The following is an 18,516-nucleotide window of genomic DNA, read 5'->3' as shown; positions in this document are numbered from 1 at the left end:
ACCATATAGAATATATAAAGAACTTAAAAAATCAGACCCTCAAAATTTAAAGACCCAATCCAAAAATGGGCACCTGAAATGAACAGACATTTCTCAGACAAAGAAGTAGAAATAGCAAATAAACCATATGAAAAAATGTTCAACATCGTTGGTCATTGGAGACATGCCGATGAAAATAACACTGAGATTCTACCTCATCCCAGTAAGCATGGCTGCTATCAAGAAATCAACCAATAACAAATGCTGGCGGGGGTGTGGGGAGAAAGGAACCCTTCTCCACTGTTGGTGGATGTGCAGCCACTGTGGAAATAAATATGGAGATACCTCAAAAACTAGGATTAGAGGTCCCACTTGACCCAGCTATTCCTCTGCTGGGTACCTTCCCCAATTAATTAAAAGAATCATACCACAGGGATATATGCACACCCATGTTTATAGCGGCACAGTTTGTAATAGCTAAAGCTTGGAAACAGCTCAAGTGTCCATCACCTGGATAAAGCAGATGTGGCTTTTTTATAAAACGGAGTACTTCTCAGCCATAAAGAACAAGAAACTAGACACATTTATAGCTAAATGGATGCACATCGAGGCCATACTCAAGAGAAATAAATAGGATCCATATGTGTAAATACTGAATAGTTTCTCTGGTATGAGAAACTAAAAGTGTAAATAAGGATTAAAATGAATAATTGATAATGTGAAATAGGAAGAAAAGGTCCAAAAAGGTAGCAGAAGTGGGAGGCATAGGGGATAGGAAAGAAGGGACAGGAAAAAATATGAAAAAAGGTAAATGGAAGCAAAGACTTTGTAAATAGGGAGAGGTGGAGGGGGTGAAGGGAGTGCCAGGGAATGGGGAAAAAATAAGAACCAAGATACATCATGACAAGTACCCAATGATAAATGTAAATGTATTGTATATCCAAAATGTACCAATAAAAGAATTTAAGGAAAAATAAATAATAAAATAAAAGCTCTATTCTTTCAAAATAGATAGAACATCATTTTTGAGACTAGTAGGACATCCTGCATTACCTTCCTCTTTATATTTTATATGCCCAATACTCAGAGTTCAAAATCATCTATAACATTTTTAATCCCACCAAATGTAAAGGTCTGGAGACCGTATATATGCTTATGCAGCCTAGGGGATAGTTTTCCTTTACAGAGCAATTCTCATGGCTGGTACAGCTGTTGTCTGTTACAGATTGACAAGGCATTTTAGTTCAAAATGTGTTCTGACATTTATGTGTCCTTCCTGTTTTTCTGCATCCATAACACTGGTGTCGGGCTGAGCACTCTTGCACTTTGCCACATCAAGTAGTTTTTATGTATTTCCTGGCAAGGCCAGGCTTGATGCCTAAGCATGTTTAGCCTGGGGCCAGACAGGGGATGATTCGAAGCAGCACTTGCCAGCTGTGGGGAATCTGAGCTGGGTAGAGAATCAGTGACAGTCAGACCCTGACAGTAGTGACAGTGTGGCAGGGGAAGATGGTATTGCATGAGTCCACCAGTTGGATGGCACAAGTCAGTGCTTTGAAATCTGTATATATTTGGAAGATATCATGTATAATGTTTTATGTATATAATTTAAGCTTGTAAATGTTTTAATCTTATATATGTGTTTTAATCATACACATATATATGTATGATTTATGATGTTGCTTTCTTAAATCAGAATCCACATATAGCCAAAAGAAAACATTAATAAATGTTTCAATCACTTCTCTATATATCTAAAGTTGGTGGTAGCAGATTTGGGAATGATTTTTGATCCTTTTAGAGATAACAAAGCAAACTGTGTAACAAAGCAAATTGATAAAGTTAGACTCCCAATTTTCCAAGGTAATGGGACACAGCACAAGAACCCTAATCCAATCACCTCATTTTACTTATTGTATTTATTAATAGTAACCACTTTCCCAACCCACTCACCTCAACCACCTATCAAGGCATCTTATAAGAAATGAAGCTGACTGATGTAATTCTACTATGACTCTTTGGCTCAGCCTTTACTATCCAACACAAAATAGAAAACAAAATAGAAAACAAAGGAATCCTACTGTTTAATGATTTGTAATTAAATGAGAGTTTTAAAATGAAGAGTCTAGGGCCGGGCATATAGCTCAGTGATGTTGCTGCCTGCCTCGCAAGTGCAAGGTCTTGAGTTCAATCCCCGGCATGTACAAACAAACAAAAAAATCAAGTCTATGTATGATATCTGTTTAGTGGTTTCAAACATTAAATATAAGAGAAAGAGAACATAGTGTGATGCCTAGTAGCATTAATATTTAGATTATTTTAGATATCTATTTAAAGTTTCTTTGAGACATTAGTTTTGAATTTTTGCTTGTTTTAATTCTTTTTTCTGAATTGTTAGTTTCTGTTTTCATTTGACTTACAAATCTCTCAGTTTGCTCTGTTTCATTTAAGGCACTGAAACACAACTCTTGAATCTAACTCAAGAAATATTCATGGAGATTTCTTTTTTGTAAATCACCATGATAATTTAAAATTATATCTTCTGAAACAATGTTATCAATTTGAGAGTTAAAATGTCCAGTAAATTGGAATAAAAGAAAAATGAACATGAAATAATAGAAAAAAAGCAGAAATTGTATTTCGTTTATCACATTTCAAAATTTCCTTATCGATACATTTTAAAATATTAAAAATGCAAAGTAAAATATAAAAAAAGCACTTTGTTCGTGTAGAAGAGTATGGTACCTGTTATTTCGAGGTTCAAGTGCTTTAGTTTTAGCACTGATGTCATAAATAAAATGTTGTTGGGTAATTATTATTCTGTTTTCCACTGTTGTATTTCCCAAGATGGTGATAACAGGATAACCCATCTGCAGTGTCCACTGATCCATCACTTCTTGTATATTTACATATTTTCCATTCCTTTTTAAAGCCTTCAGAACCAAAATCGTATAAATTAGTTTTATAAATATCAACGAGATAATTAACATTATTGTGTCTTTTGTTTTTAATCTTTTAATTTTCCTAAATATGAAAACATTTAAAATCACAGAAGCAAAGATAGCAAATTGATCTTCTTGTCTGAAGTTATGCACATGCATACATGTTAATGTTTTATCAACAAAGTTTTTTACATAACAGAAAATAAAATAAATTTCATTGTTAAAACAAGAACTCATTTACCATCCTCACTATGTCTACTGTCACATAGAATAAAGATTCTTTAAAACTTCAGTATTTCTCTTCAATATGAATCCCTGATATTATATTAAAATTAAATTTCAGAAATATTATCATATTTGAAAGTAAGCTACATATATTTTACCACCAATTTAAATAATTTTAAACTCATTTTTATGATATATCATAGAAAGACTAAAACAAGAAAGCAATATGAGAAAAACCAAAATATAAAAAGACAAATTGTCAGTGTTAATAATTCCTTTTTTTTTTTTTTTTTTTTTTTTAGTGTTAATAATTCTTAAAAAGTCACTTCAGGGGGTCAGGGATTTAGCTCAGAGATTCCACCACCTGTCTCACAAACGTAAGGTCCCAAGTCACTACAAATGTTCAAGGTGACATTTTGATATTTGAATTTCCTATACATTACCTCTGATAACGTATTCCAGAGATCATTTCTGGCTGCATTGCCATACTTATGAATGGTTAAATAATCCTATAAAAATACAAAATTGAAATTACAATTCAAAGGTCAATCAATTACCAGTAAACACATTTATTTCTTAATTCAATTCACTATTCCATGTGTTGGAATTGCATTAATACAAAGCAAAGATATGAATGAATCTCATTTAAAATTATTCCAAAGAGATTTAACTATATTTCTAAATTTATCCATTTAATATATTAGTCTCTCAATAATGATTTTTAAAGCTATAATCACTTCTTACAGATTTCCACACTCAAAGATCTAATTGAATAAGTCAATCTCAGACAATTTTGAAGAATCTACCTTTGTAGGAAAATATATAGGACAAAATTTCTTATCAGCCTTTTGTATTTAATGAATGGTTGAAAATAAATGTTTTTTATTATGGCAAAAAAATCCTTGGTTGAAATATACTGGTATTAAGAGGGATTACTTTGCCAGAATAGTACTTTCTCCACAATTGTCTTCAATTCCCTGCATCTCAGTAAAGAAAAGTCTGCCTATCACAAAAATTATAGTAATGTCCATGAGTTTGAAATAGAAATTTGTAAATTTACTTAATACTTTTGGGCTTAGGATCTCCCATTGCTCATTTTCGACCATTAGTGGTAAAATCTATACTCTCTGATTCACATGTTACTCTTTTTTCTAACAAGTGTGGTTTGTCCCATTTTCAATGTGTTAGTTATCATTATTGGCAGTATTTTGTATGATTTCAAAGTGGAAAAATGAAGAGAAAATAGTTGTATACTTAAAGCAAATGGGCCCCTCCTTCATTTGAAATTCTATTATCTCTACAACATGTAAGTTGTAGACAAAAATTCTACTTTACATCAAAGTACTAAAACTGAAAAAAAATGCTGACTCCTGCTTGTGCTTTATATAGAATGGGGTACTTTGGGGATAATTAAAATTAGGGAAGCAAATTTTCTGAAACATAAATTGTAGCACCTGTGACAGATTCAGCTTTTGCTGGAATTTCACAGCACAGAAAATGGTAACTCCCACTTAATCAGATGCCGAGTGATGTAATGTCAAACTCTAATTTAGCAACCACAAACTGATCATCATCATCAAATGTTATGAATAACTTTATTAAACAAATAAACAAAAAAACCCTTTAAATGCAACCTGAATCCCAATGAGGCATTTTTCACCATGAACTCAGGGACCAGGATAAAAATACATTATTTTAGATTCAACTTTCAAATTTATTTTTATGGTGTTTAGTGCTTAATGAGTTTGGGAAAAATGAGACTTATCAAGTTATTTTTTACTTTAGTTTTTCCATAAGAAAAAGTATTAAAATTAAAGTCACTTGCAACTGGATTCTGGTAGTGGATAGTGCTATAAAGGTGGTATGAAATGGGAAACAAAGGAATACTATTAACTCCAATGCAGAACTATCATTTTTTCTTTCTTTTCTATTCAAAGGCCAATCATTCATGATATGAGTGGACCATGTTCCAATACTGATCAGCACCATGAGTTCTTGGTTTCCTCCCCAGTTCATAATAAGGTTCAAATTTTCTCTTCAAACAATTGAAATGGAAATGATCAAGATTTAAGAAGTAGGTCTTAACTTACTTCCTCAATATTCATGGACAATATCATGTCTGCTTAGACTCACAGCAGCCCTGATATTCAGATGTTATGAGAATTCAATATATGTAACTTGTTTCAAAAATGTCTCCTTAGTTGTTTTATCATTTCTCTGGCATAAATGCATTCATATCTTAAATTAAGGAAATTCTGCTTTATCTTTGCTAAATCACAAAGAAATGTAAAGGATACTGAGTGTGGTTTTAAAGATTAATCATTCACTTCACATAATATATGGAACATGTATCACATAACTTTCTAAATGCTGTGGAAATGGGTAGAAATGGTAGTGAAGAAAAGGTTACTAAGAATAACTACAAATACTGAGATCTGGTTTGCATTAGCAAAATTTTTGTGACTGAAGTTGTAGAAGTCTTGGTACAACAGCCACTTGGCAGGATTAATTCAAACATGTGCACAAGATGAATAAAAAGATTTTAAGTTCTTTTCAAACCTATTAGTCAAAGGAATTGGAAATGCTTGAATATATGATCCAAAATAGAAATTTATGTTTACATTTTTATGTATGATACTCAATCAACAGTAGAGTTGACAGTATACAAAACAGAATGTTTTAATATTAACTTAAAAATTGTGGATTTACTATTGTAAGTGTTTCAGAAAATGTCCAGTCATTATTGAAAAATATAAAGCAAAGATGAACACTAGAATATTTTTACGTGCCATAAATAATGTAAACTCATTAAAAGTTAAAAGCATATTAAGCAATAATTTATTTTGATACATCTGCTTAGGGAGAAAGGCATAATAGCAGATTAACTCTGTGTTTTCATATCCATAAAATGGGGATAATAAAAGTAGTATTACTTTAGAATTAAAATGTATTAGAAGAGTGAAGAGTATCTAATATATTATAAATATCTGTAGACATGAGCTATTATAATCTTCTTTTAATTCTGTCATACTGTATGTTGAAAAACTGAGGAGCAGAAAGGAAAGTATCATAAAGAACACAGCACATGAAAACAATCTTTCCCCCTTCTTGGCACTGTGTAAGTTCCTATACATTTTATCACATTCAGTCCACACCACATTATAAGGTCAATAGTGTCATCATTATTTAATGAATCGCAGACTCTGGCTCACATCCATACCCCAAACTTGTGTACACAACTGCCCACTCAAATCCAATAACTGAAAGATGCCATACATATAACTAATAGCCATTCTTAAAACTGAACTCATCGCCGCTCAATATCAGCTCCTTTGGGCCATAGCCCCAGAAATGATCTTTCCATCCTCCTCACCTGAAGAGTCATCTTGATGTCTTTCTTTCTCTTTTTTTTTGCCACATTCGAATAATGATCTACAAGTTATTTCTTTATCTCTTCAGTTCTTTGACATACTTCTATATCTTTCCTGAATGACCACAAGTGCCACTATTTCTGCTTCCTCCCTTTCAAAACTAATCTCCACCATGAAGCCAGAACCTTTTTGATCAAGTGCATACAGTAATCACTGCTATATTCAGAATGTAAGCTTTAATATAACTGTAAAATGTCCAACATTGTCTGATTCTTCTGTACCTCTCTAATTCTGTTCCTTGTTGCTCCCTGCCTCACAGTAGCTATTTTCAGATTTCTGAACATGATTAGTGTGTATTTGCTCTCTTTTCTAGTTTTTGCTTGTATGATTCTCTATACACTTTTTCCTTTGCCTACTGAAATTAAGTTCATATTCCAGGACTAAACTTTGATGCATTTTTTCCAGGAATCTTTGCCTACCATTCCAATCACCATTCAAATTCTAAGTGGAAGACTTCACACACTGAACTATATAAGAGCTTTCATCACACTCTTACAATTGTCTATTTATTAGTCTGAATGCTCACATTCTCCATAAACTCCAAGACATTAAGGAACTTTCCACACCTCTTTAATATTGTTTAGCAGGCACCTTTATGCCTAGCCTAGTGTATACTAGATGCTCAATATATGTGTGTGATTTATCATTCTATAAACAATATACCTGTCTGTTAATAGCTAACAAGATTGTAGGCAAAGATGATTTTTTTCTATCAAGCTCTCCCTAAAGGTCATGTTTAGATATAAAAATGGGTCATAATTCATTTCAGTGCATAACATAACTTACATTGATATATGAAATTGTATTTGAGGTCATTAAAAAGTATGAATTATTGCATATGAAAACATTTTTGTTTCACTTCTTTCACTAACAACTGACAAAGTTCATGTTTCATGTATAAAAGCCAAGTAGGTTAACAAAGACAATGGAAGAGTGAAAGAAAGTGATCTTTGGAAGTAAAACACTATAATCTTTTAATATTTCCATGAAAATAATTATGGACTACTTACTCTCCTCTTAGTAATTTCATCAGCATGGTATGTCTGAGAATTAAGCACATCAATCTTTTATTCCTGGGGACTTGTAAGGATGGTTCAATAAAAGCTTTATGGATTGTTTTTATTTGTGTAGCAGCAAGAAGCAAAAATAGCCAAAAGGGAATGACTTTTAAAATAGCAATGTTTATTCTGCCCTATTATAAATAGGTTAGATTCCCCGGCACAAAAAAATAAATAAATAAAAAATAAATAAGCTAGATCTAAAGACTCTCTTTTCTGGGATTATTTGGGTCCACCCAGATCTACATTTTAGTTCCATCCCAGCATTGTGGCTAGATGGCTATAACATTCCCAAGCATCACACTGAGACATGATTAGAAAAAAGGAAACAGAATTTCTTCCTGAGAATATCTTTTGGAAAACCAGGAAACTTTCCCTTCAAATCCTGCAGTGAACTTATTCTTCCCTATATTTTGTTTTTACCAAAATTGCATCATGTGATTTAGCAATAAGTTTTTACTAGAACTAAGGCAGCCCTGTTTTGGGCTTTATACAGTGGGGAAAAAAGTCCTCTGAAGTATGTAGCTCTTCCAAAAAGGGTGAGAATTTTCACAAAATCAGAATTCAGCTAACAAGAAAGAAGAGAAGACAAGTTCTGAGTGGACTACCAACAGTGTCACTCCAAAGAGATAGGGAAACAAGTTGGGAACTCAGGGACTCCAGGAAGTAGGATGCCCCGGCTTGTAGCACTATTCTGGAAAATGCCAGGTAAATGCAAACTTTGATTTCCTCTTCCTATGTGACAAGAAGGCTGAAGCAACGGTTTGAAATATTATTGCTTTCTATCAAGAATAATTATACCTCCAAAGATTTGTAGTGAGTGTTTGTCATGTTTTGGCTCTCCAGTATTTAAATGCCCTTTTTAAAGGGGACAAGAACTCACTATGGAATGTGGGAGGAAGGCAAGTACTCTGCCTCCCACTATTGAAGCACAAGGAACAAAATACTAAGTATTTCCTCCCTACTTTCTCTGGCAGGTAATGCATGGACATGTGTCCTGGCCTCAGACATCCAGGCTAGAACTGTGAGAAATGCAAAAAAAGAAGGAGTAGTTAAGAGATTATTCTCTGGGATAGTGACACCAAGAATAGTCACAATGGTGGCAGTATCTGGATCAGTTACTCCTGAGGCACAAGGTTGGGTAGATTTCTTGATTTTGAAGGCTTCGGCTGTTTTGTGAGCTTAATTCTTCAGCCTCCCTTGTGATGCTATGGGCTACTCTATAGCCTTCGAATAAATTCCTTTCTGATTAATTCAGCCACAGTTTTATTTTTCTGTTGCTTCCAATCCAAAACTTTAACTGATACAACACCCATGGTTAATATAAACAAAATAAATAAAGTCACTTTAAAATTATCTTAATGATTTTCGGAAAGGAAAATAGAAACTATGTTTTATGACTTATACAAAATAAAAACCAAACAACACCAAATTCTAGACTAGACTTTCATGGTATGGGGTAGGTGAGATATGCACTTTAAAGAACAAACAGGCAGACCAAGTGATTGGAAAAAGACAGATCAAAAATAAGATGGAATGCAGAAAGTTCCATGGTTAAGGGTACACATAGACTGAAAACAATAAAAAGACTGTGACGCTTTGTCTAAACGATTCTGTAGCACAGGTTTCTGGAAATCATAACCTCTGAACTTAAATATGTGTAAGTATGTGCATTATTAGAGTAAAGTGATCTTAAAGGGATCCATGAGCAACCAAAATAGATTGAAAGTGACAGCTCACAGTAATGGCACCCATGAGTTGGATAAAAGCCATTTGAAGCCAACTTCAGATGTTCTCGTGTACTCTAACCTTGAGAAAAAGAGGCAATAAAAAAAAAATTGAAAAAAATCATAGACAACTAACCAAAACAAAGAAAGCTAAGCTGTTTTGATTAATACCTGAAACATTAAGGACATTAAGTAAATTGAAAATCAGGACATTCAGTAAAATGAGCACCAAAGCAATGAGAAAATATATACAAATTTAAAGAAAACATATAAGGACTTTAATTCTATTAGATAAGAACCAAAACTCAAAAGGCCTACACATTTAAACATTTCTTTGTATTAAATTATAGAAAGCTTCCAAAGAAGAAAATTTTGTGTAACAGGAAAGTAAATCATTCCTAAACCTTTTCAAGTACAGAAGTTTCAAGCCACCAGATACAACTTTCAAAGCAGAATGAGGAGGAGTGAGAGGAGGAAGAGGAAGAGCCAGAGGAGGAGGAAGAAGGGAGCAAGAGAAGATGACAAAAAAAAGTCTGAAAAGGAAAGAATCAGAGAAAGAAAAAGAAAGAAGGAAAGAAAGGAGGAAAAAAGAAACATTTAAGAAAGAAAGATATTTGAAGAGGTGTAACAATAATTGAAAATTCAATTCTCATTCCTTGCATGCTCATCTGATTTTGGTTTTTAAAATGTGTTTTCAAAGTTCCATTTAGGGGTGGCTTGTTTAAATATGGGAGCATTCAGATATTTCTTTTGGAACAAAAACACATTTTACATGTTTAAAAACCCATTACCCCATTTAATGAATGCAAATTTGGTAAAAATCAGGATATTTTCATAAGAGGTACCAAATATAGTATAAATCAGAAATTTTAAATCCATACACTCTGTCAGCATATGAAAGAGGGTTTTTATGCTACTTTTTTTAAAATCATAGACAATGGCATGTTTTCACACCACTTCTGTTTCCAAATATCTCTTACGTAGTAATTATAGATCATGTCATCAATGCTCAACACACAGGCACATTACAAGAGTTACAGCTGGCTCTGTTCTCCATTGCAGAGCAACTTGACAGGGTCCTACACCTGTCACTGAAATAATGTAATAGTCCAGAGGGATGTTTCAGGGTACTAAAATGTCCCCACCTCTCACTTTTGCTGCTAGCCTGAAATACTGCTGTGACATAAAATGAATCTATTGGTAAAACTGAAGTTTGTGAATTGCTTTTTTCAGAATGCCCTGATAAAGAGCTTTAACCACTACTAGCTCAAAAAAAAAAAAAACAGATAAATTATATCCTGCTGGTAAAAATGTACTGACTCTTATAAATCAAGACATCCACTGCTTGTAGGGCTGTGCACATTACTCCCTTTTCTGTCTGATTCCTCACTTCTCCACAGGGCTGGTGACTGGTTGAGAAGAAAATATAATTTAGTTGAGAAAAATTAGTGTATATATTCATAAGAACTAGATAAGAATTCAGGCTGATACTTGCCAGTCATATGATCTTGGCAAAGGTATCTTTTCTCTAAACTTTAATTTGCACAGAAATTATAGATAATATAGTACCTAATAACAGTGTGCACAGAAAGACATACAACAAATGAAGTGATTAGAAAACACCTGTCACACAGAGAACCAAAGAAACGTTCCTTATTTTATTAGCAAGCTCAATTGAAAAAAAAGAGTCTAGAGACAGCATACTTGGTTTTCAATCTTCCCTCTAAGAGAAGCCAAAATGTTTTAGAGGCCAAACAGGGAAATTACAAGGCCTACCATGAAGGAAAAAAATGCAGGAGGGAAAAAACAGAAAAGGAGGGGGAAGGGAAAGGGAGAGAAGGAAAGAAAAGAGGGAAGAAGAAGGGGAGAGAGAAAAAGAGAGGAGAGCTTAGACTTCTTTTGATTTCTAGGAAAGGATCCTGAATGATTCGCAGGTCCTGGCTCTAGCATTCTGTTTTACTCTGAGTCCTACTTGTAATTACTGTAATTACAAGACCACTAATGTGTGGTTCTTATGGTAGAAGAAATAACTAGACTCATCAGCACAAAACAGTTTTGCCCAAGTTGGCACTAAAGTAATATAGACACTAGCCTTCAGGTGACCCAAATGATTGGAAAAGATAATTACCAACCCATTACCAACCCAGGCATGTTGGCAATGCCTATATTCTCACCACTTTTGGAGGCTGAGGAAGAAGGATTATAAGTTCAAATCTAGCCTACAATTCAGCAATTTAGCCCCTTTTCAAAATAAGAAAGGCTCAGGGATGAAACCCAGTGGGAAGACCCTGGGTTCAGGCCCAGTACTGAAAAAAGGAAGATAACTACCAAACTCAAGAAACATGTTCAGACTCTACTTCTTTCCCATTCACTCATCAATGAACTTCATGAAATCAATCTTCCCCATGTGTTCTGGATAGAAAAATTTATAAGCATGACAAAAGTGTAATTCATAAATACAGTTTAAACTTTCCCTAAGCTCAGAGCATGAAGGATTTCTCTTACATATGGTGAAAAATCATATTTTTAAAAAATAGTCTATAATTTACTGTGATTGTTAATAATAACAAGAGTTTCTTTCTCAGATTCTGTGATGGTTATTCTTGATTATCTACTAGATTAGCTTCAGAGATGCCTAGGGTTTAACAGGGTATAGTCTATATGTGTGTGTGAAGGTCAAGGGGGCATGACCTTGGGGATCATATCTGGCCCCTGTTCCTCTCCTCTCTGGATCTTTTCTTGCTTTCTGCCTCCCAAGTGCCAAGAAATGAGCAGTTGTCTTCCACCATTCTCTTCCACTATGATATTTTTGCCTTGGACCCATTGACTGAAATCTCTGAAACCATAAGCCAAAATAAGTCTTTGTATTTAAGCTGTGTATGTCAAGAATTTTGTTCCAGCAAGGAAAAGCTAACCAATACAAATATGTTCTGTCTTTACTTCCCTGATTTCCCAGTTTAGTTTTCATACTTCATCTTATCAATACCTGGCAAACACCGCTATTTCTTTTTGTAGCTCAGTCCTCCAATTAAACTAGGTTGGCAAAAACTCCAATCACAGATGAATCCAAGTATCTGTCTTCTCCAAAGTTGCACTTACACAGCTCAGTATAATGGGAGAAAATCATACAATTGCCAAGTTTATTGTTCCTATATTTTCATCATCACCAAACTCAAAAAGGTACTGAAAGCTGTGAGTCAGTGTCTTCTTACCCATCATAATCCTCAATCTACAAACCTCTCCACCTCCAAATCCTTCTTCACTTGTATTCAGATACTGACCCTGTCTAAAAAAATTAAAAAACCAAAAAACCCCACTGAAAATTTAGAAATTATTAGGAGAAATTTTCCTCATTTTCTCATTACAATATATCCAAATTTTCTGGAAGGATTTTGATGTCTCCTATGAAAGACAAGTCCTTTCACCTTCTCAAGGGCCAACATCCCAGCAGCATCTCTTCTCCAGTACTATCATACTCACCCTCCCCGAATTTCTCTTCACCAGTGTAAAAGTGGTACAGCTATCTGTCATCTTTAAAAACAAAAATCTTTTCTACTTCTTGATATGATTTAGATGTAAAATGTCCCCCCAAACCTCATGTGTTCAGAGGAAGGGCTTTTGGAAGATGGATAGACCATGGGTGAATTATGTTCATCAGTGAATTAATCCATTAAGAAGTGAATGTGCCGTCAAGAGGTACGGCTTCATCCAAATAGGTAGGTCATTGGGGGTATGACCTATAAGGGTGTAGGTAGTCTTGTTCCCAGGCCCTTCTCCTCTCTGTTTTCAACCACTATATATAAAAACCTTTCTTTCAACAGCCTCTTCCATCATGCCATTTCTGCCTTGGAGCTGGCCTATCGTGTACTAAATCCCCTGAAATTGTGAACCAAATAGGTTTCTCCTTCTTTAAGTTTTTGATGTTAGGTATTTGTTTTCAGCAATAGGAAAGTGTCTGATACAGAAAATTAGTGCCAGAGAAGTGGGGTTGTTGGTGTGACTGTTCCTTATAATGTCGTTCAGAAGCCTTTGGAACTAGTTTGCAAGAATATGGAAAAGTTTGGAGATGCTGACTACAAAAGGCTCTATAAGCACTGCCTGATGGGTGATTCTAATCAGAGCTTAGAAAAACAATGCTAATAGGAATGTGTATAACAAAGGCCAGAGTCAGGAGGTTTCAGTTGGGAAGAAGGACTTCATTGGTAATTGGATTAGAGGCCAGGTGTGTTACATTCTGTCAAAGAACTTCTCTGTCATGTCCTAAGGCTTTTTGTGAGGCTAAATTTAAAGATGGAAGACTAATTAATCTATCAGAAGAAATTTCATGGCAGCCCAATATTTAGGATGTGGCATAGGTACTGCTGGCTGTTTTTAATAAGATTTACATGAGGAAAAAAAAGATTTACAATGAGAATCAGGAGAAAAAGCAGAGCTAAAAGTTGTGAAATTCTGCAGTTTGTGCACAAATAAAGTGCATATAAATTTGGGGCCAAGGAGAACACAGCACAGTTCCTGAAATTAGTGCCATTAAAAGAAACCAAGTACTTTGTACAGGGATAAAAAGAAAGCTATCTTGAGAGAATCTCAAAAATCAGAAACTGCATCTATCACAAGCTCAAGGATACAAAACTGTCAGCTTCTCATTTGAGAAGAAAGTTCCTGGAACCCCTACTCAAAAAGCACCCCCTAGGAATAAACCTAGAATTCCTTTCACTGTGCTCACCCAGCCAGGCAACTGAGAGATCACTACAGCCAAGGGGGCGTGGCTACTGCTTTCACTGGTGGCAGATATTGATGCCATTCACATTGTGCTGGTTTTACTGGCTTACAGAATGCAGGAGTTTGGGGGTCAGGGAAGCGTCTGCCCAGGTTTCAAAGAAAGGACTAGAAGGCCAGACAAGTGAAATAAATAGGACACACATGTGCAAATACCAAATAGTTTCTCTGGTGTGAAAAACTGAAAGTGTAAATAAGGATCAAAATGTATAATTGATATTGTGAAATAGGAAAAAAAGGTCTAAAGGAGTAGGGGAACTGGGAGGGGTAGGGGAAAGGAGAGAAGGGAAAAGAAAAAATGTGAGAAAATGAAAAAATGGAAAGAAAGTCTTTGTAAATAGGGAAGGGTAGTGGGTAAAGGAGTAGAGGGAGGGTAGGGGAATGGGGAAAAAATAAGAACCAAGATACATCGTGCAAAGGTACAAGATCCTGATGATGAATGTAACTGTATTGCATACCTGAAATGTACCAATAAACTTAATGCAAAGAAAAAGAAACCTCTGAAAGGGAAGTGCTTGTAGATATAGGAAATAAAGGGGTGCAGTGAAGACCCCAGGAAGTCAGAGATGTCAGGAATGTGGAATCTCATGCCAAGGAAAACTGCAGGTCATGAGCAGACCCAGATCAAGAGGGAGGATAGACAGACAATATGCAGCAAGAATATGGGGGTGAGGCTCCCCAGACTTTCTGAAACTCACATCTCACCACCAGGTGGCCCAGATGCTGGAAATGGAACTCTAAGATTTAACATTTGCCCTGATGGATTTCAGTCTTGTTTTGGTCTGATTTTTTTTTTCTATCTTGCTATTCCTCCCTCTTTGGTCTGGGAATTGCTGCTATACCTTGAGATTATAAAATTTGGGTGATGTTTTCTATTTTTATAGAGGTTCACAGTTAAGAATTTGCTTTGAATATCAGAAGACAATTTGACTTGAACTTTTGAGAAATTTTGAAACCGTTAAGACTTCGAGGAAGGGATTATTGTGTTTCTGGTTGTATGAATAATAGTTGTATCATATTAGGTGGGATTATAACCTTGTTATATTGTTCATTTGGAGATACATCGCTTTAGATATCAAGTTGACAAGGTGTGGGATGTGACAGTTAAGCTTAATTCTCAACTTTATTGGCTTGGGAGCCACCTAGGCTATTAGTAAAGCACACTTCTGAGTGTATCTGGGTGGGTCCTGGTAGCATGGCTTAAGGGTCCATATCTGGTCCTTACCCCTTCTTTTCTGGCACTGTTTTTGTGTTCTGCTTCCTTACTGCCACACCTGTTCCCCATGGTACTCCTGCTTTGGAGCCATCTCATTATGGACTAAATCCTCTGAAACTGTGAGCCAAATTAATCTATTATTTAAATTGAAGGTGTCAGGTAATTTGTCCTAGCAACAGGAAACTGACTATTATAGTTCTTATTCCCCTCTGACTCTTGATCCTATTTTTCTTATCTCCGACTCTGACCAATTTGTTTAAACTTTATCCTGCATATTTGGCTATTTTTCCACATTTCCAATCACTCTTTAACCCATCCTAAAGAAAACAATTCACAGGCTACTGAAAATTCATTACACTACCTCACTTTCCAGTTGCATTTAACCTTCTGGGCCACTTTCTTATTCTTGATATAAGCTTGTCTCATGGCATCAGTGGGTTTGATATTCTACTGGCCTCTCCAGCTATCCTCTCTCGGTCTCCTCCACACCCTGCCCCCTTCTTTTAACCTCCATTTATTACAGTTCTTTATGACTTAGTTCCAAGCTTTCAACTCAGAAACTTGGGGACCATTTTTTATTTACTTTCCCTTCTTCGCCTCTCACATAACACTCTTTCCTCAATATACCCATGGATCCATTTAATGCTACCTTCAAAAACCATTTAAAATCCAATTATGTCTCTGTATATCTGCTCTTTAACCCTTCATAATCTCTCATCTGAATATAAAATATTCTCCTTACCTTTTTATAATTTCTCTCTTGGTATGCAGACTGCCTCAACCCCAGTATATTATCACAATTAATCAGGGAAATGTTCTCTATATAAATAGAGCCATGTTACATCCATTTTGAAATTGTTTAGTGGCATCTGACTGTACTCAGAATAAAATCCAAACTTCTCAGCACAGAACCCTTGGGCTTGCACAATTGGCTGCTGTCCCCCTCTCCTACCTCAACTCTTGTCCTTATTAACTCTGCTCATCCATATCAGTTTCCTTCTTTTTCATGAACATGCTGAGTTTTTGATTAAGTCACACAAGCTCTTCCTTCTTCCAATCTTCCCCTAACTCCACCACTTTCTTATCCTCAGCCTTCAGTCTACATGTTTTCTTCTCAATTTCCTTAACTCCCAAACAAAAATTGCTCCAACTCACCAACCCATTACTCTATCTAACAGTATCCAATTTTTCCAACCTATCATTTATCCTACCACATTGAGGAAATACATGTTTGCATGTTTTTGTTTCCTATTTGTTTTGTATCTCTCTTTTCCTTTGAATATGATTCATGAGACCATGACCTGTATCTCCTCTGTGCAGCATGCTCTGAATAATTGGTACTCATCATAGTGTCTGACATAGAGTAAGTGCCTAACAAATATGTGTGGGTGAATGGCTGAACATGTCCAATGGGTGAGAAAAGTAAAATGCAGACATAAAACGAAACAAACCTGGTATAAGGCAAGAAATCACAGTTTGGTTTATTAGCACAAAGCATTAAGAAACAGTTCTTAACATTGTGGTATTACTCCCAAGTGGAAAATTATATGTAAAATAGCACTAGGAAAGATATTGAGCATCAAAAAGAAGGTGAATAGAGGAGACTGCTAATTGTATAAGGAAATCAGAATCAGTGTACCATAAATGGATGAATACCACCATTTCTTTGTGGCATCTTAACTTGAGGATCTCTCTAACACAGACAAATACAGTAGAATAAAATGGAATGGAATTTTGTATACCTAAGTACATTTTGCAATTCAAGTTCTAAATAACTTAGGATAAGTCTTCACAATATTTCTTAACTCACTATTTTAAAACATGTGGCTTTTCATAAACATGCTATTAGTTATTAGATACTAGCTATCCCAAGGGGAAATTCTGCAGTACATATGTTATAGCTACTATTTGTTATGACCATTATGAGAAAGACAGTAAGACCTCAATTTTTAAATAAGTATAACATGGATAAATGTTAGAAAGGAGAAATTGAAAAGAGAATTATAAAACTTATTCAACTTTATTTGTAACAATACATATAAATATTTAAATAACAATGAATACTTTTTACTTGCTAAGTTAGTAAGGAATTTATTTTGAAAATGTGGAAGACCCAATGCTGTTTGCTCAGCATGTAATAAAAAGAGAACCTTAAAACTTTACTATTAGCATTTTATATCGATTTAATGTTCTGGGAGAAAGACTGGTTCTGAATATCTAGAAATGCATATAAAATTCATCCAAAATATAAAGGAACATAATTAAAGATTATTAGATTATTGTTTAACAAAAACTAGAAAGCAACCTACATGTTCACAGTAAAGGACAAAGCATAAGGAACTATGGTATAACTATGTCTTATTGATATTATTAACCTATTTCATAGTATCAACAAACAATTATAAAAGCATGAGTAATAAGGAAAACATATTTCTAACTTGGGGGGGAATTTTTTCATGAAAACCTGTAACATTGTTAAATATGTAGTTCTAGGGTAGTTCATGTACTTAAGAGCATAAAATAAGAGAAAAAATAAATTTAAAATGGGAAAAGAAAAAAAACCGGCCAATCAGAGAGATAAATTTCTCTAAGGCGAGTTTATTGTAATTCTGGACTAGTAATCTCACAAATCATACAGTCTACAGTGTGTATGTGTGTGTGTATTTACAAATTGGATACTTTACACACAATATACAAATATATCCATTCATCAACCTAATATATCTGATAATTTCACACATAATTTTTAAATAAAGCAATCAAAAATATAATTTTGAGTCTCATATAAGAGAAACCACGGAATATTTAAGCTTGTGCATCTAACTTAAAGAAAGATAAGTAAAAAATACAGAGAAATTCAAATAATTCCTCAATAATAGAACAATATATAATATATTATGTAATATATATAATATATAATATATAATATATAATAGAATAATACCTATTCTGTTGTTTTAAAATATTTTAATATATATGCTAATTTCTTTCATTTATATTACTAGTATCTCCTACTTCATCGCAAAGGAAGATTTTTGCTATTACCTGTTTGTTTCTTCTTTGTAAGAGAGAATCTTTTTTGTCTGTCTTGTACTCTGAATAATTACTTTGAAGATAATGATACACAGTATATTAACTATTATTATTTTCTTATTTTGTTAT

The 18,516-nt window shown here is 34.4% G+C and overlaps 1 protein-coding gene across 2 annotated transcripts in view; it reads right to left on the bottom strand.

The window, feature by feature from the left end:
* Trhde (thyrotropin releasing hormone degrading enzyme) overlaps positions 1–18,516 on the bottom strand; it is a 411,539-nt gene that overhangs the window by 106,580 nt on the left and 286,443 nt on the right. For both annotated transcript variants that reach the window (XM_004845026.3, XM_087192438.1), the window contains exons 8-9: positions 3,590–3,655; positions 2,725–2,912 (exon numbers count right to left, since the gene is read on the bottom strand). In XM_004845026.3, the coding sequence (XP_004845083.1) occupies positions 2,725–2,912; positions 3,590–3,655 (254 nt within the window). The remainder of the gene's footprint in view (positions 1–2,724; positions 2,913–3,589; positions 3,656–18,516) is intronic.

Source organism: Heterocephalus glaber, unplaced genomic scaffold (genome assembly GCF_053883595.1).
Source record: "Heterocephalus glaber isolate CG9 unplaced genomic scaffold, H.glaber_assembly_v1.0 deba00001571, whole genome shotgun sequence".
Taxonomy (NCBI): domain Eukaryota; kingdom Metazoa; phylum Chordata; class Mammalia; order Rodentia; family Bathyergidae; genus Heterocephalus; species Heterocephalus glaber.
Note: the sequence above shows the minus strand (reverse complement) of the source record. Positions and strands in the feature narration are given on the sequence as shown.